At 43.3% G+C, this 23,659-nt stretch overlaps 1 protein-coding gene across 1 annotated transcript in view; it reads right to left on the bottom strand.

The window, feature by feature from the left end:
• Positions 1 to 1,683: 1,683 nt before the first annotated feature.
• VDAC1 (voltage dependent anion channel 1) overlaps positions 1,684 to 23,659 on the bottom strand; it is a 40,593-nt gene continuing 18,617 nt past the window's right edge. The window contains exons 2-9 of the mRNA XM_075601179.1: positions 21,899 to 21,968; positions 18,998 to 19,047; positions 17,476 to 17,628; positions 17,320 to 17,372; positions 13,029 to 13,256; positions 11,550 to 11,700; positions 9,538 to 9,595; positions 1,684 to 2,681 (exon numbers count right to left, since the gene is read on the bottom strand). Of these exons, the coding sequence (XP_075457294.1) occupies positions 2,590 to 2,681; positions 9,538 to 9,595; positions 11,550 to 11,700; positions 13,029 to 13,256; positions 17,320 to 17,372; positions 17,476 to 17,628; positions 18,998 to 19,047; positions 21,899 to 21,965 (852 nt within the window). The 5' untranslated portion in view covers positions 21,966 to 21,968 and the 3' untranslated portion in view covers positions 1,684 to 2,589. The remainder of the gene's footprint in view (positions 2,682 to 9,537; positions 9,596 to 11,549; positions 11,701 to 13,028; positions 13,257 to 17,319; positions 17,373 to 17,475; positions 17,629 to 18,997; positions 19,048 to 21,898; positions 21,969 to 23,659) is intronic.

Here is a 23,659-nt window from a genome sequence, read left to right as displayed (position 1 = left end):
AGTGCACTGCAATACTCCGGTCTGTGCCTGTGTGTATCACATTTATGTTTTCTTACTCATTGTTCCTCGGTGTTATTCTGAATCACCTCCATGTGTTTTATATATATTTTCATTGAAGTATGAAGGGTTAATAGCAGCATCTATATAAACCCTATATAGCAGCCTTGAATTTACTCCTGACAAAGTGGAAACAGAGCTACGAAACGCGTAGAGACTTTGAAGAAGTGAGAGCTGCCGAGACCCTCCATAGCAGGACTTTCCGAGACTCCTTGGAATTCCCCCTGCACGCAGGCTTCCGTAGAGTGACATCGTCAGACTCCTCCTCAGTAGCTACCTGGCACCATGGTGGGACGCCAGCAGCGGAGGGTGAGGGACGCCGTTGGAGCAGACAATCACACAGGCTATAACAGTAGTGACGCCTGCAAGTTTGGAAAGAACATTGGCACCGGAGGTTTGAGGACTCCCTGCCATCAGCTTGTGGGATGTCACCAGAGCCCAGCAGAGATTGGAAACCCAACATGACACTTCCTCAATTAAGCAATACTTAGACACTCATCGAGTGCAAGTTTAAAACATTATGTTCGTTATTTGATATTAAAGTTGCATTATTTTTATGGTGTGCTATGGGTTTCTGTTTCGTACTAAATAGGACTTTACTTTGAGGCGACACAGGGGTTCCCTCTTACAAGAAGCAACAACTAGACACCGGGAGCTTTCACGCTCAATACTGCTGTAATATTTATGTAATTGTCTATACTGTACACTGCCATGATATAGTGCAGCACGGATATTATGTGAACATAAAATAGTAATGTTCTCATTTGATTGTCCATGTTGACACAGACACACACACTGTACAATGTATAGGAACCTGTGGTATGTTCTACATGTGCATTAGGATCCATTGCTATATCTATTTTGATGACCCTTGTGGACCAAACACTGTCAATCTATGTTAATTACATACATACTGTACATACATTTTTAGTAGTTCCATAATAAACAAATGCTGTGGTTTTTTTATTTATATAATTGTAACCCTTGCTGCCCGGCTATAAGGGAGTTTACATAGATGTCTGTTTTGGTGGCCACTCAGGTTGCATTACTTTTGTTAGGGGTGCTGACCCGCGCAGGCTGGGCATATGCGCTGATGATAAAGATGGGCGCCAGGAATTTTGTAGTTATTAACAGGACATACAAAATAATGAATTTTTGCTAACCATTATATTGAACTGTCCCTTCAGTAAATAATATATACTGTGTGTGTATTTTTACTACTTTTTTCACCTCGTTTTAGGACCCACATATTTATCTATAGGCATAATAGCCAAATAGGTCTTGACAGCCTGGACTAGATGGAAAGATTTTGGTAAAGCTCAAAACTGCAATCCTATTATCACCGGCCTTAAATAGCACGTAAATAAATGACTCGTGTACATCCTCAGTATAATATCAGTGCAGATTTGTTTTCACTTTGCCTCCATTTTAATCCTATGTTTAATAACCGTATTGTATTGTATGGTCTAGCTGGACCTTCTACTGTCCAGACACCTCACAATGGAGGATTAAAAGAATGAATCAATACGCACCTAATCTATATTGAGACTGCGTGAGATCTGTATTGACCCCTAAGCATCCCAAGCCACCCCCCCCCCCCCCCCCAAATGACAACAGACAGAGAAAAAAGGTTCAATACTTTACTTAGGTTTTATTTCAGGTGATGTTGCATTCAGCATACCGGGGGACTCTAGTTTCACAAGATGGAAGACGCTACATGTACCGGTCACATTGCTAAAAAAATTGTTTTTAAAAATGACGGTAATAAAAAACAAACAAAATGTCTCATTTGAGATTTTTTATAGGTGATCCCATTATGTGATTACAAGGAACAATGACTCTCCCCTTGCATATGGCTCTGTCATTTAAGCGTTTCAGTATTGTGTTCAAGGGAAGAGAAGCCACAAGATGTGAAATGAGTGTCTCTTTCTGCCTGTTAAAATAGGAGACGTGATGAAACCTAAGAGAGTACTATGAACATGTGGTATCTTAAACAACATTCAGATAAGACTCAAACTGTTCATGAAATAACAGGCTTAAATGCCCCTTTTTGTGCACACACTGGCAAACTACACTGTTAATGAGAAACATCGCACGCTTTAACCTTTGTCAATGGAGAGCCGAGACAAAACATTGCAGTGTGATGTGTACCAGCCCAGCCTGCAAGAAAGGAGTGATAGAATCTAAAATTCTATGCAATATTGTTTATCGACTGCATATCAATATAGAACTACAGTGGGAAAAAAAAGTACCTTCTCGTTTAATCAAGCGTTGTGTAACCAAGCAGCTATGAAATATTCCAAAGTTAGCCTGGCATAGCAAAGACCATTCCTTAAGTCTCTTTTACGCTCTGTCCCTCCGAAAATAACACTTTAGAAGCTTAATTGTCTTTTTAACCAGAAAATTGATTGCGATTGACACAGCGGGTTATTTGCATCTCAGACACAGAACATTAAAAGGTACACTAGATTCTTAGGGCAGCTATGCAGAACATCGGGACAATAAACATGGTGTGTGTGTATATGTGGTGTTTTATGCTTCAAATTCCAATCCTAGACCCAGTTTGTGACCTCCGGCATTGATGTTCTTGCCATCGAGCAATGCAGATAGTGTCAGTTTGATACCTGCAGGATAAACAAGAAAGGAGATGGTTATAGGTATAGTCAGTGCTCGACAAACCCGGTCGCCAACTCGCCAGCTGCGATCGGATATTGGCTCGTGGCCAGTAACCTTTCCCCTGCTCTGCAAAAAAAAAATCCCGTTCGTAAAAAAAAAAAAATTCGTAGTTGATTGGCTGTGACGTGGGATGGAGTTGCCAGGACTTCAAACCGCCCTTTCTGCACGGGTAAGTAATGGGGGGGAGGGGGTTGAGTGCGTGTGTGTCTGCTGCTCCTCCTCCTCCTCCTCATATCCTCCTGTATAATTGTGTCAGCTCCTATAATTTACAATTTACTGATCCGGTCATGGAGGAGTTTGGACAGATTCTTCAGGTGGGGGGAATTTAATGCACTTTAAATATTTATATACTATAGACACTGATACTGTACATCCTTCCCCCTCTCTCCGGTGCTGCCCGCACGGGTCGGAACATACTGTAAAAGCCGGGGGTTTCCCCCCCCCCCCCTCCGGTCCGCGCGGGTCACATACTGTACTGTCCGGGGTGTTTCTCGCCCCCCCCCCTCCGGTGTTCCCGCTGCCCGCGCGGGTCACGTAGTGGCCGGGGTGTTTCTCGCCCCCCCCCCCTCCGGTGTTCCCGCTGCCCGCGCGGGTCACGTAGTGGCCGGGGTGTTTCTCGCCCCCCCCCCCCCCCGGTGTTCCCGCTGCCCGCGCGGGTCACGTAGTGGCCGGGGTGTTTCTCGCCCCCCCTCCGTTGTTCCCCCTGCCCGCGCGGGTCACGTAGTGGCCGGGGTGTTTCTCGCCCCCCCCCCCCCTCCGGTGTTCCCGCTGCCCTGCGCGGGTCACGTAGTGGCCGGGGTGTTTCTCGCCCCCCCCCCCCTCCGGTGTTCCCGCTACCAGCGCGAGTCACGTAGTGGCCGGGGTGTTTCTCGCCCCCCCCCTCCGGTGTTCCCGCTACCAGCGCGAGTCACGTAGTGGCCGGGGTGTTTCTCGCCCCCCCTCCGTTGTTCCCCCTGCCCGCGCGGGTCACGTAGTGGCCGGGGTGTTTCTTCGCCCCTCCCTCTCCTGTGTTCCCGCTGCCCGCGCGGGTCTGCAGATGTTGCAGTTTCCGGTGATTCTCTCCCCTCGGTGCTCCCGTTGCTCGCGCGGGGCGGGAGGAAGTAGCGGGGTGTTTCTCCCCTCCGGTGCACGGCCCTTCCCGTGTGTGTGTATGGGTATGAGAGAGAGATTGAGAGTGTGTGTGTGTGAATATGTGTGTATGGGAGAGAGAGATTGTGTGTGTGTGTGTGGGAGAGAGAGATTGTGAGATTGTGAGATTGTGTGTGTGTGTGTGTGTGTGTGTGTGTGTGTGTGTGTGTGTGTGTGCGTGTGCGAGAGAGATGGAGTATTTGTGTTTGTGTGTGTGTATGGGTATGAGAGAGAATGTGTGTGTGCAGGACACCAGAGGTAATCCCCCAGTCAGTCACCCCCCCCACCCCCCCAGTCAGTCACCCCCCCAGTCAGTCAGTCACCCCCCCACTCAGTCAGTCACCCCCCCACTCAGTCAGTCACTCCCCCACCCCCCCCACTCAGTCAGTCACCCCCCCCACTCAGTCAGTCACCCCCCACTCAGTCAGTCACCCCCCCACCCAGTCACCCAGTAAGTCACCTCACCCCCCCACCCAGTCAGTCACCCCACTCCCCCAGTCAGTCAAAAGTCACCCTGTCAGTCATCCCACCCCCCCACCCAGTCACCAAGTCACCAAGTCAGTCATCCCACCCCCCCACCCAGTCACCAAGTCAGTCATCCCACCCCCCCACCCAGTCACCAAGTCAGTCATCCCACCCCCCACCCAGTCAGTCATCCCACCCCCCCCACCCAGTCAGTCTTCCCCCCCACCCAGTCAGTCTTCCCCCCCACCCAGTCAGTCATCCCCCCCACCCAGTCAGTCTTCCCCCCACCCAGTCAGTCCACCCCCCACCCAGTCAGTCACCCAGTCAGTCAAAGTCACCCAGTCAGTCATCCCACCCCCCCAGTCAGTCAGTTACCCCCCCCAGTCAGTCAGTTGCCTCCCCCCCGTCAGTCAGTTACCCCCGTCTCTCCACCCTCTCTCTCTCCCCCCTCTCTGTCTCTCTCCCCCCTCTCTGTCTCTCTCCCCCCTCTCTGTCTCTCTCCCCCCTCTCTCTCTCCACCCCTCTCTCTCTCTCCACCCCTCTCTCTCTCTCCACCCCTCTCTCTCTCCACCCCCTCTCTGTCTCTCCACCCCCTCTCTGTCCCTCTCTCTCCCCTCTGTCTCTCTCTCCCCCTCTGTCTCTCTCCCCTCTCTCTCTCCCCTCTCTGTCTCTCTCTCCCCCCTCTCTGTCTCTCTCTCTCCCCCCTCTCTGTCTCTCTCTCTCCCCCCTCTCTGTCTCTCCACCCCCTCTCTGTCTCTCTCTCCCCTCTCTGTCTCTCTCTCTCTCCTCTCTGTCTCTCTCTCTCCCCTCTCTGTCTCTCTCTCCCCCCTCTCTGTCTCTCTCTCCCCCCTCTCTGTCTCTCTCTCTGTCTCTCTCTCTCCCCCCTCTCTGTCTCTCCCCCCTCTCTGTCTCTCTCCCCCTTCTCTGTCTTTCCCCTCTCTGTCTTTCCCCTCTCTGTCTTTCCCCTCTCTGTCTGTCCCCTCTCTGTCTGTCCCCTCTCTGTCTGTCCCCTCTCTGCCTCTGTCCCCTCTCTGCCTCTGTCCCCTCTCTGCCTCTCTCCCCTTTCTGCCTCTCTCCCCTCTCTGCCTCTCTCCCCTCTCTGCCTCTCTCCCCTCTCTGCCTCTGTCCCCTCTCTGCCTCTGTCCCCTCTCTGCCTCTCTCCCCTCTCTGCCTCTCTCCCCTCTCTGCCTCTCTCTGCCTCTGTCCCCTCTCTGCCTCTGTCCCCTCTCTGCCTCTGTCCCCTCTCTGCCTCTCTCCCCTCTCTGCCTCTCTCCCCTCTCTGCCTCTCTCCCCTCTCTGCCTCTCTCCCCTCTCTGCCTCTCTCCCCTCTCTGCCTCTCTCCCCTCTCTGTCTCTCTCCCCTCTCTGTCTCTCTCCCCTCTCTGTCTCTCTCCCCTCTCTGTCTCTCTCCCCTCTCTGTCTCTCTCCCCTCTCTGTCTCTCTGACGCTCTGCCTCACACTCTGGATCTGGATATCTTATTTACCCTGTGTATCTTAACTGCCCTATACTACACCGAAATAACCTATATTCTGCTTTCTTCCAGATCTGACTCAAGCTTCACACGGGAGACATTGGAACCCCCCCTAACCCAGAAGACAGGTAGGAAACACATCCCCTCCAATGTAAAACATTGCGGGAATTAGGGTACCTGGACATTGAGGGACTGCGGATCAGGTAAGATCCCAGGCGGGATTGCTGCTTTAAATATTGTGAAGCGGGGGCATCCAGACACTGGTTAAGGGGTGCAGGAAACTAGTCATTCATTTCTGGCTTTTTTTTCTAGATCCGACATTTATACACACATACACTCAATCTCACACACACATACACACACACACACATACACACACACACACACACACACACACACATACACACACACGTAACAAGGACTAATTGTAGTATAATGTAATACAATAAATAAACTTATGTCAAAAACGAATGTTCTTATTCGGGAATTTATTCAATTTATGTATTTTTTTTTAAAGCGGGGGCGGGGTTGGGGGCGGGACTAGGGGCGGGGTTGGGGGCGGGATTAGGTGGCGAGTAGATTTTTTGGTTCGGCGAGTAGATTTTTGGGTGATTTGTCAAGCACTGGGTATAGTAATATATTCAGTATTCCAGACAGACAACTACAACACCAAAGGGAGCAGATAGTATGATTAATAAATTAAGTAAAAAAATAAATAAAATAAAGTGTGTACAGTATAAATACATACATACATACATACATACATATACATACATATACATACATATACACACACACACACACACACACACACACACACACACACTTCGATATGTATATAGATAAGAATTCAAATAAAAATCTACTCTGTATTTGCTGAGTTTTATATCTTTATCCTACCCCTTTAGCAACCTCTTGTCTACCCGCAGCAAGCAGGCTCCAGCAATAACAAAACACTGATGCTGGGCCGCCACGGGAATACTTTATTTGCACAGAGAATTGCGTGAAGCTGAAAGTGTATATACACATACACACAATAAGCTCATAAACAAACATCCTGCTAGCAGTAGATCTGCTAGCCAAAGTACACACAACGCTCATGAGAAGGGCTTGTCTTTACATTAGCAGGTGCTATGAATAACATTAACCTCATCAGTTACTGCTACACACAGAATTCCCCGGTAAGGAATAGGGTAAATTTGCAAACCACCAAAAAAATAAATAAAAACATTGTTAAATAAATCATTGCACGGTGTAATATGTAATGTGTTGTTCATCTGAGGTTGTATTTGCCCAATTTTAAGACCTGCTAAGGAACAGATGATTGTTATTATGTCCTGATATGTAAAACCAGAGTTCAAAGAGGGTGTACTTTCTTTTTCACATAACTGTATATAATCAGGCTTAGTGGAGAATATCCTCAAACCTTTATAGTCAGAAGCACCAACAGCTTCATACAAGATACCACAGATTTTCTCAATAACCTTAACATCAACCAACTACCACCCAACACACTGCTAGTTACCATGGATGTAGAATCACTTTACAGCAACATCCCCTACAAGGATGGTATTGAGGCATGCTTGCAATTCCTTACAACATTTCCCCTGGATCAGAAATACAGCGCTGATGTAATTACCAAACTGATAGAATACATCCTCACACACAACTACTTCAGCTTCAACAAGGAAATGTACCTACAACTAATGGGGACTGCAATGGGTACCAAGATGGCACTGCAATATGCCAATCTTCATGGGAAATCTTGAACAAAGATTCATAACTACATGTCCTCACAAACTCTACAGATACATTGATGACCTGTTTATAATATGGACAGAGGGTGAAGAAAACCTACAACAATTCCACGACTCCCTGAACTCATTTCATCTATTAATTAAACTCAAAATGGATTATTCTGCAAACCTAGTAAACTTTCTAGATACTACAGTAACACTGAAAGATGGCAAACTACACACATCTCTATACAAGAAACCTACAGACAGATGCAGTTACCTCCACAACGCCAGCTTCCATCCCACTCATACAAAACAAGGTATCATACACAGCCAGGCTATAAAACACCACCGCATATGCTCTGACACTGAAGACAGTAACAGGCATCTCACAACCCTGACTGAATCGTTCAGACAGAAGGGATACAAACCAAAGACAATTGCCAGAACTATTACCTCTGCACTAAAAGCCCCACGAGAACACCTGCTACAATACAGACAGAAAGAACCTACCACACGCATACCACTAGTGAACACATACAACCCTACCCTAGAGGGAAAAGAAAAATAATCAAATATCTGCAACCCATGCTGGAAGAGGATGTAACATTAAAAGAAATCTTTCCCAAACCTTCCATTCTTACTTTCCGGCAACCACCAAACCTCAAACAGAAATGAGTCTACAGAAAACTTCACAACGAACTTAAAGACACTGATAATGGCACAAAACCGTGCAACAACACACGATGCAAAATCTGCAAACATATATGCCAAGATCCCACAGCCAGTCACAATGGAACACCCAATGTTAAAGGATCATTCTGCTGCACATCCAGGAATATGGTTTATATGATTCAATGCAACAAATGTGACCGAGGATGCTACATTGGGGAAACCAGCCAAAAACTTCAAGGCAGAATGAATATGCACAGACACTCTATACTCCACCTCGAAGAAGGAAGATACTGCTCACCTGTGGGACATAATTTCTCACTACCAGATCATTCCACAAATGATTTAAAAATCTAAATCCTCAATGGAATGTTCAAACGTACCCACGAATGGAAAACATTTGCGCTCAGAATGATAAGACTCGTTGACACCAAAACAAGTGGACTTAATGCAGACATGGGTTTCTCACACACTATCATAATTTGTTGTAATGGTCCTCCCTGCCATTGTGCCATCCTATACTCCCCCCCCCCCCCAAGATCCTCCTCCCCCCTGTGCTACTGTGGATGTACAGCCCGCCATCCCCAATTCTCACCTTCCTTATCTCTGTTTTAACACCCTTCCAGTGCCTTCCCTACCTCATATACATCTCTGTTCTACATTCTTCCCTCCCCCCCCCCCCCAATCCCTGTCTAAGTCATGGAAACCTTTGTATATCAGTATTGCTGACCTGAAGTAGAGAGGAGAACTCTCGAAAGCTTGTCCTATGACAAATTACTAGTCCAAATAAAAAAAAGTTATCACCTAATACTGAAGAACTAATTTATTCTGCACTATCGTAACTGGACTAACACGGCTATTTCCTATATAGATATAGATATTTTTTTTATGTTATGGTGGGTGAAAAGGTGACTAAAAACTGGCTTTGCAGTACAACCAACCTCACACTGATGATACCCACAAGGTCGAAACCGTCTGTCTGTGAGTGGGTTTATTGGCTTTGCATCACATCCCAGGCTATGTTTAAAAGCTGTGTTTAAAGCATGTATGCTAGGTGATAATGGCGAAAAACGGGTGTAAGTGAGGTTTACAGAGGCCTTCGCCGCTCCTCCTGCACTCAATTTCAGTGCCTTCAGGAAGCGCGCAGGGCCTCTGTAAACCCTGCGCCCCCCCTGCAGTCAGTCCCCCAGTTTGCGCACCGCTGTGCTAGGTGATAATGGTGAAAGGCATGGTTGCAGACCTGTCTAAGACATGTGAATGTGCTCACAAGTGATATTCTTTATTGGCTATACATACATACTACAAAGATCATTTCTAAATATAAAAACTTACCAGGCTTTAGAGTCTGAGTATATCCTAATCCTATCAGACTTGAGTTGTTCACTTTAGCCTGCAATATAAATTTCATTTTTAGGAAGTATTGCATATACGGTTTGTTAGAAATACAAATGTTACATAATGCGTTTGACAATACAAAAATAAAGGATGACCATATAATAAAGCAGCAGTCCATTCCAGATCATTCATCCCACCGGTAGAAGACCCTCGCATACCTTCATACAGTACCTTCTTTGCAGCCCTCAGGCCCATTGACACATAACGTATGTCACAGTCACTAACACTCCATACGGGGATTCACAGAGGGTGCAATGCTACAGATACGGCGTTAACTGCCATTTACTTAAATAGCAGATAACGCCAGATCTGGTGCGATATCCCAGGGGAGCGCAAACATTTTCCCCTGTCGGCTCTCCTCCCCTGCTCACCTTGTTTCTGGCGTTCTGACATCATGTTGCCATGGCAATGCGACATCACGTGACGCCGCATTGCCATAGCAACACGACGCCAGAAGCTGCCGGAGTCAAGGTAAAGTGGCCTTCGCCGCATGCCTTCGGGAAGAGTGCGGGCCTCTGTAACCGCCACCTCCCCCCCCGGTATAAACTGAACAAAGCAACTAAATACTGTACAGTACTTCAAAGTCAAAATTTGAGGTCTTAGTGTTGTGCTGCTTCACAAAAATGAATATGACCTGCATTTATTTTCCTTGTCAACATATATTACATATCACTAGGCCTTCTCCTAATTTCTGATTTTGTTGGTTGATAGAAAAAAAATTGATCAATTGGTTTTCTGTAGCTTCTTAACACCCAATATTACATCGTCCTATAAACTGTTTAAACCAGTGGTTGTCAACATTTTGTTTAGCAAGGGCACCCCTGGAAGATTTTAAATCTCGGGACACCCCTGCTCATCAGACTGCACGCAATTCTTCTCGGTCACACTCCACACTCACCCCTCCTTAGGCTGCGATTATAGTGGAGGCGCGGGTGACCGCGACGCCAGAAAACAAATTAAGATAGTAGACCAATTGAAGCGCGACACAGTGCGCGTGACGTGTGCGCGATCAAGCTCTACGGAGCAACAGATTACAGAGTAGACATAATTAATTCGTTTTTGCAGCTCGACAGACGCGTCACGTACTTGGATCAACCAATATCTTGTACATTCATTTGGTTATTTGTGTGAGGATTATCTGCCTTTGCAAGATATCTTTATTATCTTTTATCGAGTTGTTTTTATCCGATTTTGCAAGTATGCAAAGACTGTTACCCGGATGCGAGATGCACTACACGTATGACCGAGCTTCCAACTTATGAGTTCACTTATTTAGCGCTTTGTTGCAGTAGCCTATAACCCCTCTGCCCCTTTCCCATGTCCCAAGTCCCATTGCTGGAATTCCTGTGTACTCAGCAGTGACTGCATTATCTTCTGTATGTTCTATAAATAATAATTATCCCCGTCCGTCGCGTGCGACATCGCAAGGGCTAGTGCATCTTTTGCTCGCGTGCCCTGCGCGCGCGACGTCATACGCGCACGTGCCACTATAGTCGCGGCCTTACACTCACACACTCCACCCTTCTTACACTCACACACCCACACATTCCAACCCCATCGCAGAGCACACTCACGCTTTTTCTCAAACCACCACCCTTCTCACATAGCACACATCACCTTTATCACACACTCCCCATTCACAGCAGGGAGGCTGCGAGCCGCCTTTCCTCTCTCTTTCTCCTCTGTGTCGGGCTGAGGAGAGTCACAACCTCTCAGTTTCCAGACAGCCCAGGATACACCAGCTGAGCAGCCGGATGTTGTTTATCATGGGGGAGAGGAGGAGGAGGGGCACGGGCACCTTGGTTGACAAATACTGGTTTGCTGGACATTTTAGAGACTGGGCAGGCTTGGGGAACACGAGTGAAAAAATATAATATGCACACTGAAGTATTTTCTGTTTTTGCTGCCCTCTGTTGAAATTTAGAGGTACTTGCTTGGTTTATACTTACAGAGAAAGAAGCATCAGAATCAATCTGATATTTTGCTGCTATTCCAAAACGAGTGTTGCTATTTCCCGCTGTCCATGCCAGGTTGATGGCGGTTTCCAATTTATCATTTACCTTCTGATATACAGATCCTCCAAACTCTGTACCATCGTTCCTGTTGGTAACACATCACATCTCAATAGAGCAGGAATAAGAATCGCATATTTCAATTTCCAAGACACAAGGTAGGTGAACAAAACTTTATCACAGTGTAAATTACTAAGTTGTATTAAATAAAAATAAAAAAAAAAGTCAAAACAAAAACCTTTATTGCAGTGCCCTTCACTCCCCGAAGTGAAACTAAAATGTGCTATTGAGATTAAATAACAGATCATGTTAAGAAGCCTTAAATACTTTTCTTTTTCATTGCAATAGAGGCAGGAGCACAAGGTGTTACAACCCTTCCAGCAATGCTTTGAACTAAAAATCATCCTACACATATAGCACATGAAGAGTGCATGGGGTAGTCAAGTGTTTAAATGACCTTATATGAGCCAAAACATTGCAACATTTAAAGACCCACCAGAAAAGTTGCAGTAAGCAATGTATTATATATACAGGGTATAGTAAAAACCAGCAGCATGCTGAACATATATTATCAGTTATTTGTAAAGCGCCAACATATTCCATAGCACGAAACATCAAAAAACAGGGGCGTATGGACCACTCGTTCTCACAATTGTCAAAACAATTGTATACAAAGTGGTGATCCCACTAGAGCCAGGCTGTGATTTGAATGGGATGCATTGACAATACAAGGACAATGACCACCAGTATTTAAGTGCTAGAAGACATTACAGCTAATTCACTTCCGGCACATTGTCTTATGGAATATCACCGCCTGGTAAATATATGTCATATTTGAACAGGATTCATTATATATAACCAATGAACAAAAGTAAATGTAGGTATAATAATAGCATAAACATGACTGGTTGTACATGTTTTGCTTTAATATGGTGGTACAGAATAAAAATGAGATTTGGAACTGCTGGCGTAAACTAACGTTTTGCATTATTATTATTATTACAGAATGCCTATTTTTCTTTAAGTTGATCCTTTCAACATTCTATTCTAGCAATACCAGGACCAATGTGATATGTTGTCAGCAAGAGAAGAATGTGGCAGGTGGAGCTCAGACAGTTCAGTGGTGGGGTAGGACAGTCTCGTAAGACGACACGTAGGGCATTTCAACAATATTACCAGTAACAGAAGTAGTAAAAAGAGCACACTACTAATGAACCCGTCAGGTGTAAATTGGTCCAGTTAAAATGATTTCTGAATCTGGTCTCAATAACCATTTTCAGTCATACTTCTCTGTGTGATTGCAAACCAAGATATCTATTTAAATTTGACTTACACAACAAATCTATGCATTCACATACCAAAATGTAAAGATGAATGCAAATCCCTTCTTCCCATCATTTAGTTATTTTTACTTACACATTGGTATGTAGCTGGAATTCATCGGTTTTATAGCCAACTGCAAAGTTGCTTTGGGAGACTCTGGACTTTGCGGATTCAAAAGTCATTTGGTAGCCAGCTAACCAGCCCTCATAGCCAAATACCACAGCTCCACGTACAGAGGGGCCAGCGATATCAAAATCCATGTCACAGCCTAGGTTAAGGTGCTCTCGTTTGTATGCACTCTTAATTTTTGCGTTCTTCTTTCTGAATAGTCCAAGAAAACATATAAAATCTCTTTTTCAACGGAGACAATGTACTGTAATAAGTGGAAATAGCAACCGCATACTATGCATTATAAAGTCAAGATATTCTTTATAATACACAATAGAATGTTATTTCATGTACAGGAAAACACTTTAGTTGATGTTAAGGAGAAGGCATGCAATCACTATGGAGTCTAGAATGCTAAACCAATGGAAAGAAAACACAATGATTGATACAGTACTGTACATGTAACATTTTTACAGGCCAACATCTAAAGAAAGCAAAACCAAAATGCTGAGTAAGTCCAGTAAGTATGAGGTGCAAGTACAAGAAGTGTTCTTGGTGCAATACAAAATAAAAGTCATTGGCTCAACAAGAAAATACAAGATCAATAATAATGTAAGTGCTATAGACATGAATGAAAAACAAAAAGTAGATGGTGTCTGTTCTGAAGAGCTTACTACAGGCATACTGTAGCCCGGTTTAAGGACACTCACTTTAAGTACACTCGCGAGTAAGTACATATCGCCCAGTAGGCAAACGGCAGCTCGCGCATGCGCCTGTCAGCACGTCCTGAACAGCAATACCGGCTCCTTACCTGTACCGAAGCGGTGTGCAAGCGGGGAGACTATAGAGCCTGTTACAAATGCGTTATTTACATCAGTTATGCATGTACTGTATATGACGATTGCAGTACAGTACATGCATTGATAAGTGGAAAAATGGTAGTGCTTCACTTTAAGTACATTTTCGCTTTACATACATACTCTGGACCCATTGCGTACATTAATGTGGGGTATGCCTGTTTATAGGCAGTGTATTGGGACACAAAAAAGATACAATGAGACTGCACAATGCAAAGTGTATAACTGTGCATGTGTGAGAAGTCAAAGACCATCTGCTGCTGACAAGTACATTAACTGGTGACAATAAGAGATGATGGAGGAAGTGCCACTTATACAGCAAAGCGTTGGGAGAGGATGGATTAACGCTGGTGGAAAGCTATAGAAAAGTTTCCTCTGCAAAATTATATGCAAGAATATATTACATTGTATACAGCGGAGAAGTTTGTAAGGTGAAATAGGGCTACATAAAGTAAATAAAAGCTTGACAAGTAGGGGCAAAATAATGGCAAGACGTTTGATGGGATAATAATTATATGAGCATATTGAGAACCCCCTCGAGTGATATGCTAATGATAGTGACAGAAAATACAAATAGACAAGTTACAAACGTTACCATACAGCTGTTAAGCGATGTATACTATAATTGAAATTCCTATTCTTGTATCAGTGCGCTAGCAAGTTATTGTCCTGATCTTTCCGCTGAAGGGATCACCAGAGTGTGACAGAATCTACCATAAACGATTTGCATTGTTGCATACAAATTTGATGCAAATTATACTGTATCCCTGGGAAATTGTACAGCAATTTAGAAAGAGTTGTGCAAAAAGAATATGCCCAGTGGTACATTTTTCCATGTGTATAATTGTCTACATAACAATGTATAGTTTCCTCTCAGACATGGTTATCCTAGAACTCCAAGATAGAATAGGAATAAGCATTTCCTGATGTAGCAGCTTTATAGACAGCCGCAGCAAGGCTAATCACGGCAGCCATTTTGTCCTCACCATGTAAAAGTACTTATCTAGGCAACCTGGGAATCTCAGGGGTTTGGAGACTGGACACCCCATTTTAGGTAAAATAAAAAGATTGCCAAAAATAAAAAAAAAGCAGCACATATTGCTGCGTTAAGCCCACTTTTGATGGAATTGTATACAAATAGTTAAATATTTAGCAATGCATCACTGCAATGTATACATTATATATACAGCCTTCCAATGCCAGGTATCATCTACAGAAGAGACATACATTCTATTGCTCATGCTTTAGCAGTCACCAAAGGCGCTAGTACCAAGGGGTTTCCCCATGCCAAGCTGTGTGTGGTGAAGTTCAGTGGGGTGGGAATTGTGCAACTAGGGAAGAGGAAAAGGAGAAAAACAGAAGAAGAAAAAATGGAGAAAAAGAAGTGTATCTCATCATTCAAACCAACTCCATGCATATCTGGTCTCAGATACTAGATATGAACCACACAAACTTCTTCAAGTTCTGCTAAGTGAGCCAATACTTGCAATGCAGCATGTCAAGTTATTCCAGATCATATGTGCAATAATCAGGTACTGTATGGAGAAATACGACTGCCTTTGTTATTTTCTACCTGTATTCTAAAAGAATTCTGCTTCCTTCCCAAGGGGCTCCAGATATTTTTGGAAGGTGGTGTGTGTGTTACTTTGCTCAAAACATCCAGGGGGAGCATGTGGGGAGATAAGAGAACAATATACAATTTAAGTGCAGACGTCTGGTGTTATATGGTTATAAAGGCTATGTCTTGGCTCTTATGGTTGATCTACTCACAGGAGCAAGGTGATATATTGAGCAGTTGGCAAATTGGGTTGCCACCCTTGAAGATGTCTGTGGATAGTACCCCCCTAACGATTCTCCGTCAGCAGAGTATACATAGATAGAGGGAAAAGACTACATAGTGCGATCAATATGATATTTTATATTTGAAAAACACAATAAAAATGCGCACTTACAATTTGCACAAAAGTTAAAAGCATGTATCACAAATTGTGAATGGAGGATCTCCCGAAACAGCTCACCGCCTCCTTCAGGTCAGTCTGCTGGCTTCTGCTGCTCTGCGTCCTGGACCGGAGCTTCCTTCTGCGCGCCCGTCAAACTGTGTCTCGGCTTCGAAGTGACCTGAAGGAGGCGGTGAGCTGTTTCGGGAGATCCTCCATTCACAATTTGTGATACATGCTTTTAACTTTTGTGCAAATTGTAAGTGCGCATTTTTATTGTGTTTTTCAAATATAAAATATCATATTGATCGCACTATGTAGTCTTTTCCCTCTATCTATGTATACTCTGCTGACGGAGAATCGTTAGGGGGGTACTATCCACAGACATCTTCAAGGGTGGCAACCCAATTTGCCAACTGCTCAATATATCACCTTGCTCCTGTGAGTAGATCAACCATAAGAGCCAAGACATAGCCTTTATAACCATATAACACCAGACGTCTGCACTTAAATTGTATATTGTTCTCTTATCTCCCCACATGCTCCCCCTGGATGTTTTGAGCAATACTTAACCCTTGGAACCCGTGACACAGGTCCCACCAGTGAGGTTTGAGCAAGGGGTTGGATTATTAATCCTATCTGTACCACCTTTCTATTATATTCCACATTAATTTCATTCACGAAGTAGCGCCTGTTTTTTTCACTCTTTTCTGCACTATAGTGTGTGTTACTTTAGCATTCGATGTTCTGAGACGTCTTTACCAAAATAAGCAACGCTTATAAACATATCAATGGTGCAGGTTTGCTGCAATTTCATAAACCACAGACATATTTTGCTTCACTTTTATAGTGCAAACTGCACGATACATATACTGGGATGATAGAGACAGATAGAGACAGAGAGAGACACAGAGACAGAGAGAGACACAGAGACAGAGAGAGACACAGAGACACAGAGGCAGACACAGACAGAGACAGAGAGGCAGACACAGACAGAGACAGAGAGGCAGACAGAGACAGAGAGGCAGACACAGACAGAGACAGAGAGGCAGACACAGACAGAGACAGAGAGGCAGACACAGACAGAGACGCAGACACAAACAGAGACAGAGAGGCAGACACAGAGACAGACAGAGAGACAGACAGACACAGAGACAGACAGACACAGAGACAGACAGACAGAGAGACAGACAGAGACAGACACAGAGACAGATGTTCTTCCCCAGAATTGCGCCATTTGTACCTTGATACATAGACCATAAGGTTACTAAAAATTGTTGATATAAAGGACCATACTTAGCCAGCAGTCTTCCATCATAAGACACCTCTTGGTGCTGGAATAGTCTCAGCATCGGAAGGCGTCTTATGGCAGAACATTACTTGATATATATGGGCCATAATCTTGTAAATCAATACACATTTTGCAGCAAACACAGACACAAACTCCCTTTTTGCAGGCAATCAAACATATTCACTTCTTACCCAGTGTTAGGTGAGAACGAAGAGTCAAGGGTCAACTTCAGTCCTTGAGCAAGCTGAACAGAAAAGAAATTAGCCAGTCGCATTTACATTGTATAGAAACAAATCAGTGGTACATGTAGGTTAGAAGAGTAATTCATGTTTCCTTGTAATTATTACCTGGTTTTCTACAGAAATCTCTGTGCCCAACGTGTTGTCCGTGTTCCACTTCTCTGTGAATGTTAGACCATATTCTGACCACTTGTATTTGGTTTCCAGACTGCCCGATACTTTGCTGGTATCGGAGTTTGCTGATCCTGAGCTTGTAAATTCCTACAGAAGAGAAAGGCAGTTTGTTAATGTTTTTTTTACCAGTGAGAATACTGCTAGAAGATACAGTCTCGGACAACATATACAGTATTGACATTTCTGCTTCTATATTTTAGATCTTTAGGGGACAAAATAGGTGGCATTTCCTACATTGTAAATTGTTCCCTTACAACATTTAACCAAAGTCCTTATTGCACTATAATCCTTGTTTAAATGCCATTCATGTTATGTTTGATACCAAGTATCGGAGCTTAGTGAACCCTGACATAGAAGATTGGCTTTGGTCATGTGCACGCGGTTGACCTGAATTTAGTTGGTATCTATAAGGAATGCAGCTTTAAAGCCAACAGTTCACCAAACAAGCGTTCTTTGACCAACAGGAAAAAGGAGAGCACTGGGACAACAATGTCAGAAGACGTCCCCAATGTGTGATCCTGTTACAGGACACGGAGGAAGATTTACTAAGCGATGGTCTGGAAGATGTAATATGGGAGGGTATGGCCAGACAGTATGGGTTGATATGGCAGGTGCCACTGCATATACTAAAGTTTCTTAGTGAAACAAAACTATCTTATTGAAATGTATGCAAGATGTCCTAAGACAGAGGTTGAAAACTCCAGTCCACAAGGACCACCAACAGTGCAGGTTTTAAGGATATGCTCTCATTAGCACAGGTGGCCCAATCATTTTCAATGAACCACGTGTGCTCAAGCAGGGGTATCATTAAAACCAGTTAGTGGTCATTGAGGTCTGGAGTTGGGAACCTCTGCCCCAAAACATGCTATAGTCACACCACTGCCATAAAACATCTTCAGGATTACGTATTTTAGATGACTTTGACAATGTGTTGCTGTCTACAGGTGCGCCGACGAGTATTCTAAAACTTGCCTTGGAAAAACTGGGGCTATCACCAAAATGACTCCGGTACATGCAGGGTACATACTGCAAACATTTCAGTGACATTTATGCAGAGACTAATGGCCCAGTGGATTAACCCAGCAGGGGTCCCTGGCACTCCCATTCAGTTTGAATGGGACTGCTAGGGACCCCCGCTGTTAATCCGATGGGCCATTAGTCTGTCTGCAGAAATGTCACTGAAATGTTGCAGCATGTACCCGGGTCTTGTTGGTGATTGCCCCAGATTTGTTTTAGAATACTCGTCGGCACTACAGTATGTCCTCTGAATGCACAAGTGCAAAGGAAGTGCCAATGCACAATGTAAGCAAATGTTACACAATAACGTTTCAATCTGAGGAAGTTAGCAATTCTTCACGGAGCATGTGCCTCTGAAATGTGCGTTAACCCTTTCAGTGCCAAAGGCCCTTATAGTGTTGCTATGTAAATCTATAGCATGAAATGCTTCCAAACTTACCAGTCCATTTTCAGATTTTGTTTTCAGATCAAGCTTAATGAACCCAAACCCTACAACAACAGAAGAACAACATTACTAAATTCCAAATGAATAAATAAATATATTTTTAAAAAATCGCCAATATATTATGCAATGTACATATAAAATGAAATACAAACTAGCATGTTTACGTTTACTTACTTTTGTCCACAGGAGTCAAGAGTAGAGATGGACAACAAAAATAGAGCGGCTCGACCAGTTCCTTTGGCCCGGGGATTTCCACAGACCACGCTCCAAAAAGGCCGATCCGTAATGGCGGATTAAAATGGCCCTGTTTTTATTATTTTTTTAAAATAGGTTTGAAGCAGGGAGTCTCCGGGGTTGAACCGCATTAATTTCAGCCCCGGGGACCCCCTGCTTCCCGAGTTACAAGCCCCGGTATGGTGTGCCGGTATCTCCCTGCCGATTAAATGTCGTGTCAAGGCTTCCTATTGGCCCACATGATATTTAAACTGAAGAGAGATGCTGGCACCTCCTACGGAGATCTCAGGAAGCAGGGGATCCCCGGAACTGTAATTTATGGGCTTGATTATATTATTAACAAATCTGCACAGATTTTTAATGCCAAATCCGTGGGCGGTTTCTGGTGGCACATGGGTCGATTTGGCCTTAAATATCTGGGAAATTCCGGGGAACAGATTTGGACTGCTGCAACCATCCCTGGTCAGGAGGGAGTCATTATCGCTACATAGAAGATGGAGGTTGAAAAAATTAATATGTCTATCAAGTTCAATCTATGCTAAATTTACACCATTTATTATAGATGTGATATGTATGACACTGAAAAAAATCATTTCTATATAGTAGAAATAAGGAACTAGGTCACAAATAACCTCATGGATCCTGGCTGACAATGTTTTCATTCCGCCAGAGAGAGAAAAGGATAATGTAACGATACATTAGTACACAGATCCTTAAGTATATATTAACATTTCAACATGTTGAAGTCACATTTTAAGAAGAGCAAAGCCTACAGCAAGTTTACAAACAGACATTGACAGCAGAAAAAGGACTACTTCGCTCCTTCTACCCTTTTAAATGATGCTGTGAAGCTTTATACCATATCTCTTTCCTCACTGCTCAGTATGTGTTTTGGATATTTATTGTCCGAACCCCAGAGCGGATCCCTGGTCCCCCTACCTCAGGAGTCCTTCCAGTTCCTGCGGTACCGTCACTGTGCAAAAATATTTGCCCACTAGACATAAAATTGCCGCTGGATCAGAGCTCACTCGGCAGATAGTAGAAAGCTGCGACATTGCGACTTTTCTATCCATGACCCCATGGCCATACAGGCATACCCCGCTTTAAGTACACTCACTTTAAGTACACTCGCAATAGGCAAACGGCAGCTCACGCATGCGCCTGTCATCACGTCCTGAACAGCAATACCGGCTCCCTACCTGTACCGAAGCTGTGCGCAAGCGGGGAGACTATAGAGCCTGTTACAAATGGGTTATTTACATCAGTTATGCACGTATATAACGATTGCAGTACAGTACATGCATCAATAAGTGGGAAAAGGTAGTGCTTCACTTTAAGTACATTTTCGCTTTACATACATGCTCCGGTCCCATTGCGTACGTTAATGCGGGGTATGCCTATATTTTAGTTTGTGTGTGTCAAAACTGACACGAAACTCTACGAATAGTACGCTTGAAATAAAAAGGGGGGGAGGGATTTCTGATTTAAGTTGCAGCGGCCTATGTACGGTCTTCTGCTAATCCAATTGCAGTTGTTCAGGCATTGAAGAGAAATTCTTCACACTAAAGCCAACGTCTAAGCTAATGTACTGTATGACACAGGAAGTTATAAATGATTGTTAAGTGTTGAAGTATTCCAATTTGCAAGTCTTAAAATGTATCCAAGTTAAAAAATTGTGTGCCAAATTACAATACAGCCATCATATTTTTATTTTCTCCTTATAACATACACAAAATGTTGTAATTTTCTATAAGAAGACCCAGAACCCATCACTACCAGCATGGCCTCTGATTTCCATCTACTCTAACACAATTCTTCCCGCCTATGCCATTTTTTAATTTTTTTTGTAATAAATATTGAGATAGAGAGGCCCATCTAAGCAATGCTGTGAGCCGTAAGTAGTCTTCCCATACTGGAAGGTCTTTTATGAAAAGCATTGCTTAGTATATATGGGCCAGTCTTCATTATATGCACGCCCCCCACTCAATCCTTTGATAAAAGCATTGAATGCAATTCTTGCACCACTTCTGCTTCCGCTTTCGAATAATCTTCACTCATTTCCTTTCAGAGAAACGCTGCTTCCCAAAACTACACACATTACTTCATGAGACGTCTTATTAACAACCTGTATCTTTACCTTCTTTCTACAGCCAATATACCCTCCCACCACCTAACATCCCATTACAGAGATGTAAACTTCCAAGGACAAAAATCAATGAGGCGTGTGGACTACAGATCTAAGAATTGTATTTTCATGAAAAAAGGACTGATTTGTGTAAGTGAGACCACTACTTACAGTATGCTAAAAACAAACAAACAGGTCTGCTATAAGCCACTCCATGTTTCAAGATTGGCATTTTTTTCCAAAATAATTTTGTAAATCTAGAGATTTCTTCTTGGGCTGGTAACCAACATATGACATATAATGCCAAGCCAGTACCAAACAGGTTCATATTGGTATGTCAGTCTGTTTCCACAACCAGTGTCTCATGAGGCTGTAGAATATGAATCAGCCACAAGCACTGGCTAATTACAGAGGACTCCATGTCCCCTCTAAGCTCTGCTCAATACATTCACTACAAGGCACACATCTGCACCTCTAATCTGCTACTTTCCCCCCAGTAACAGAATAAGCATGATCTTCCATTGTAGATACTTTACCATATCCTTTGGTGAAGATATCTCGAGCAGATTTTCCTAAATCAGCGTAAGCCGGAGGTATTGCCATTTTCTGTCAATAAAGGAGAACAAGAAATTAGTTGTTAAATGGTTTAAAGAACCATAAAACACACACACACACACACACACACACACACACACACACACACACGAATCCCAATGATAATTACGGAAATTACATAGTTTTTCCACAATAACCGTCTTGAATCAAAACTAGTCTTTTCATAAATATCCAATAGTGTATATACACACACACACACACCATAATGAGCACTCCAGCATACCCAAAAATGTAAATTTATTATACACAATTATAACAAAGTTTAAAATCATTAAAAAAAAAAACCACACACAATCCATACCTCTGCACTAAGTGGAAATAGGCCATACAGACTATCTGAATCTAACTCTCATGGTGTGAAAGAAACAAGCTTCACCCTTTGTTTTAGGATAAAAGTCTGTCGGAGACATTGTTTATTGCGTAGCTACAGCAAGAGATACATATGCACAACCAGACAGAAGTCTGGTTAACATAGACACTGAAACTTATCCTTATACTTCTATATTTATAACAAACAGAAAACCTATGCTATGATCTTATACTGTAGTTATACAGTATTTAACACTGGGCGTTATGTGCAGTTTCGACAGTTACACAAATTAGCATAGGTTCTTGCAGAGTTGAGCTAAAAGATAGATGGAACAAAAACACGTCTATTCCATTTCAAGGTTAAAAGTTTGGATACTGGTTTCCTGTTCATCCATCGCAGAGTTGGGGAGAAACATACCAGGAACCAGCAGAAAAACAATTATCGTCAGATATGCAAAAACAACAGCAAAGCAAAATAAGATGTTAAAAGTTTAAAGCTGCAGTTCAAGCAATATCCTGCATGTGTGTTTTTTTTAATAAATCCGTTCTGTAGTAAGAAAAAATACTTTTAGCATTTTCCGTTTAAAAAAACAACTTTGAAAGACCAATTTTCTTGTATTCTATTTTTAAAAGCATGCTTGTTGCTATAGCAACCATTTACATTCCCCCTATTTAAAGATGGCGCCAAACTTTGCCGATCAATAGACAGAGAACGAATTGACCTGCAGCTATGCAGTTTTTTTTAGGTAAGTAGAGATTGCCCACATGAAACTATTGAAGTAAAAAACAAACCTTAAAAAAAAAATAAAAAAAACCGGGAGCTTGAACTGCAGCTTTAAGGGACATAAGCAATCTCTTGTAGCACATACACAGTTCATGCTAATCATGTGTGTACCTATAATACATTGAGAACAAGAGCTTGAAGATTTATTCTACAGAGGGAATAGATTCAAAGTCTCCATTATCAAAAATAGTAAGCTGGTAGAAAAAGATTTCATACCATGACCGGTCAGTGAAAAAACACCCCAAAAAAACCTATATCCATAAGGGAGACATGCTGGACAGCCTAAATAAGCGAACACGCTATAATACTCCCAAGAAAAGACCACAACTAAAGTGTGTGACCCATCAAACTAGATAAACATGCATGATGGAACAAACAAGGAAGGAAGAAAAAGGGGACAATAGTCCAGCAAAATCAAAGGGCACCTGTACGGGGTAACATCATGAATTTAAGTTCAAATGTCTGAAATCCTGACTCGGGACAGTTTAGAGGTCATATAGCACAGTTCCTGGTCCGGCACAAAAAAACAAACCACACACACACACACACACACACACACACACACACACACACACACACACACACACAC

Source organism: Ascaphus truei, chromosome 5 (genome assembly GCF_040206685.1).
Source record: "Ascaphus truei isolate aAscTru1 chromosome 5, aAscTru1.hap1, whole genome shotgun sequence".
In the NCBI taxonomy this organism is placed as follows: domain Eukaryota; kingdom Metazoa; phylum Chordata; class Amphibia; order Anura; family Ascaphidae; genus Ascaphus; species Ascaphus truei.
This window is presented reverse-complemented; position numbering and strand designations above follow the sequence as displayed.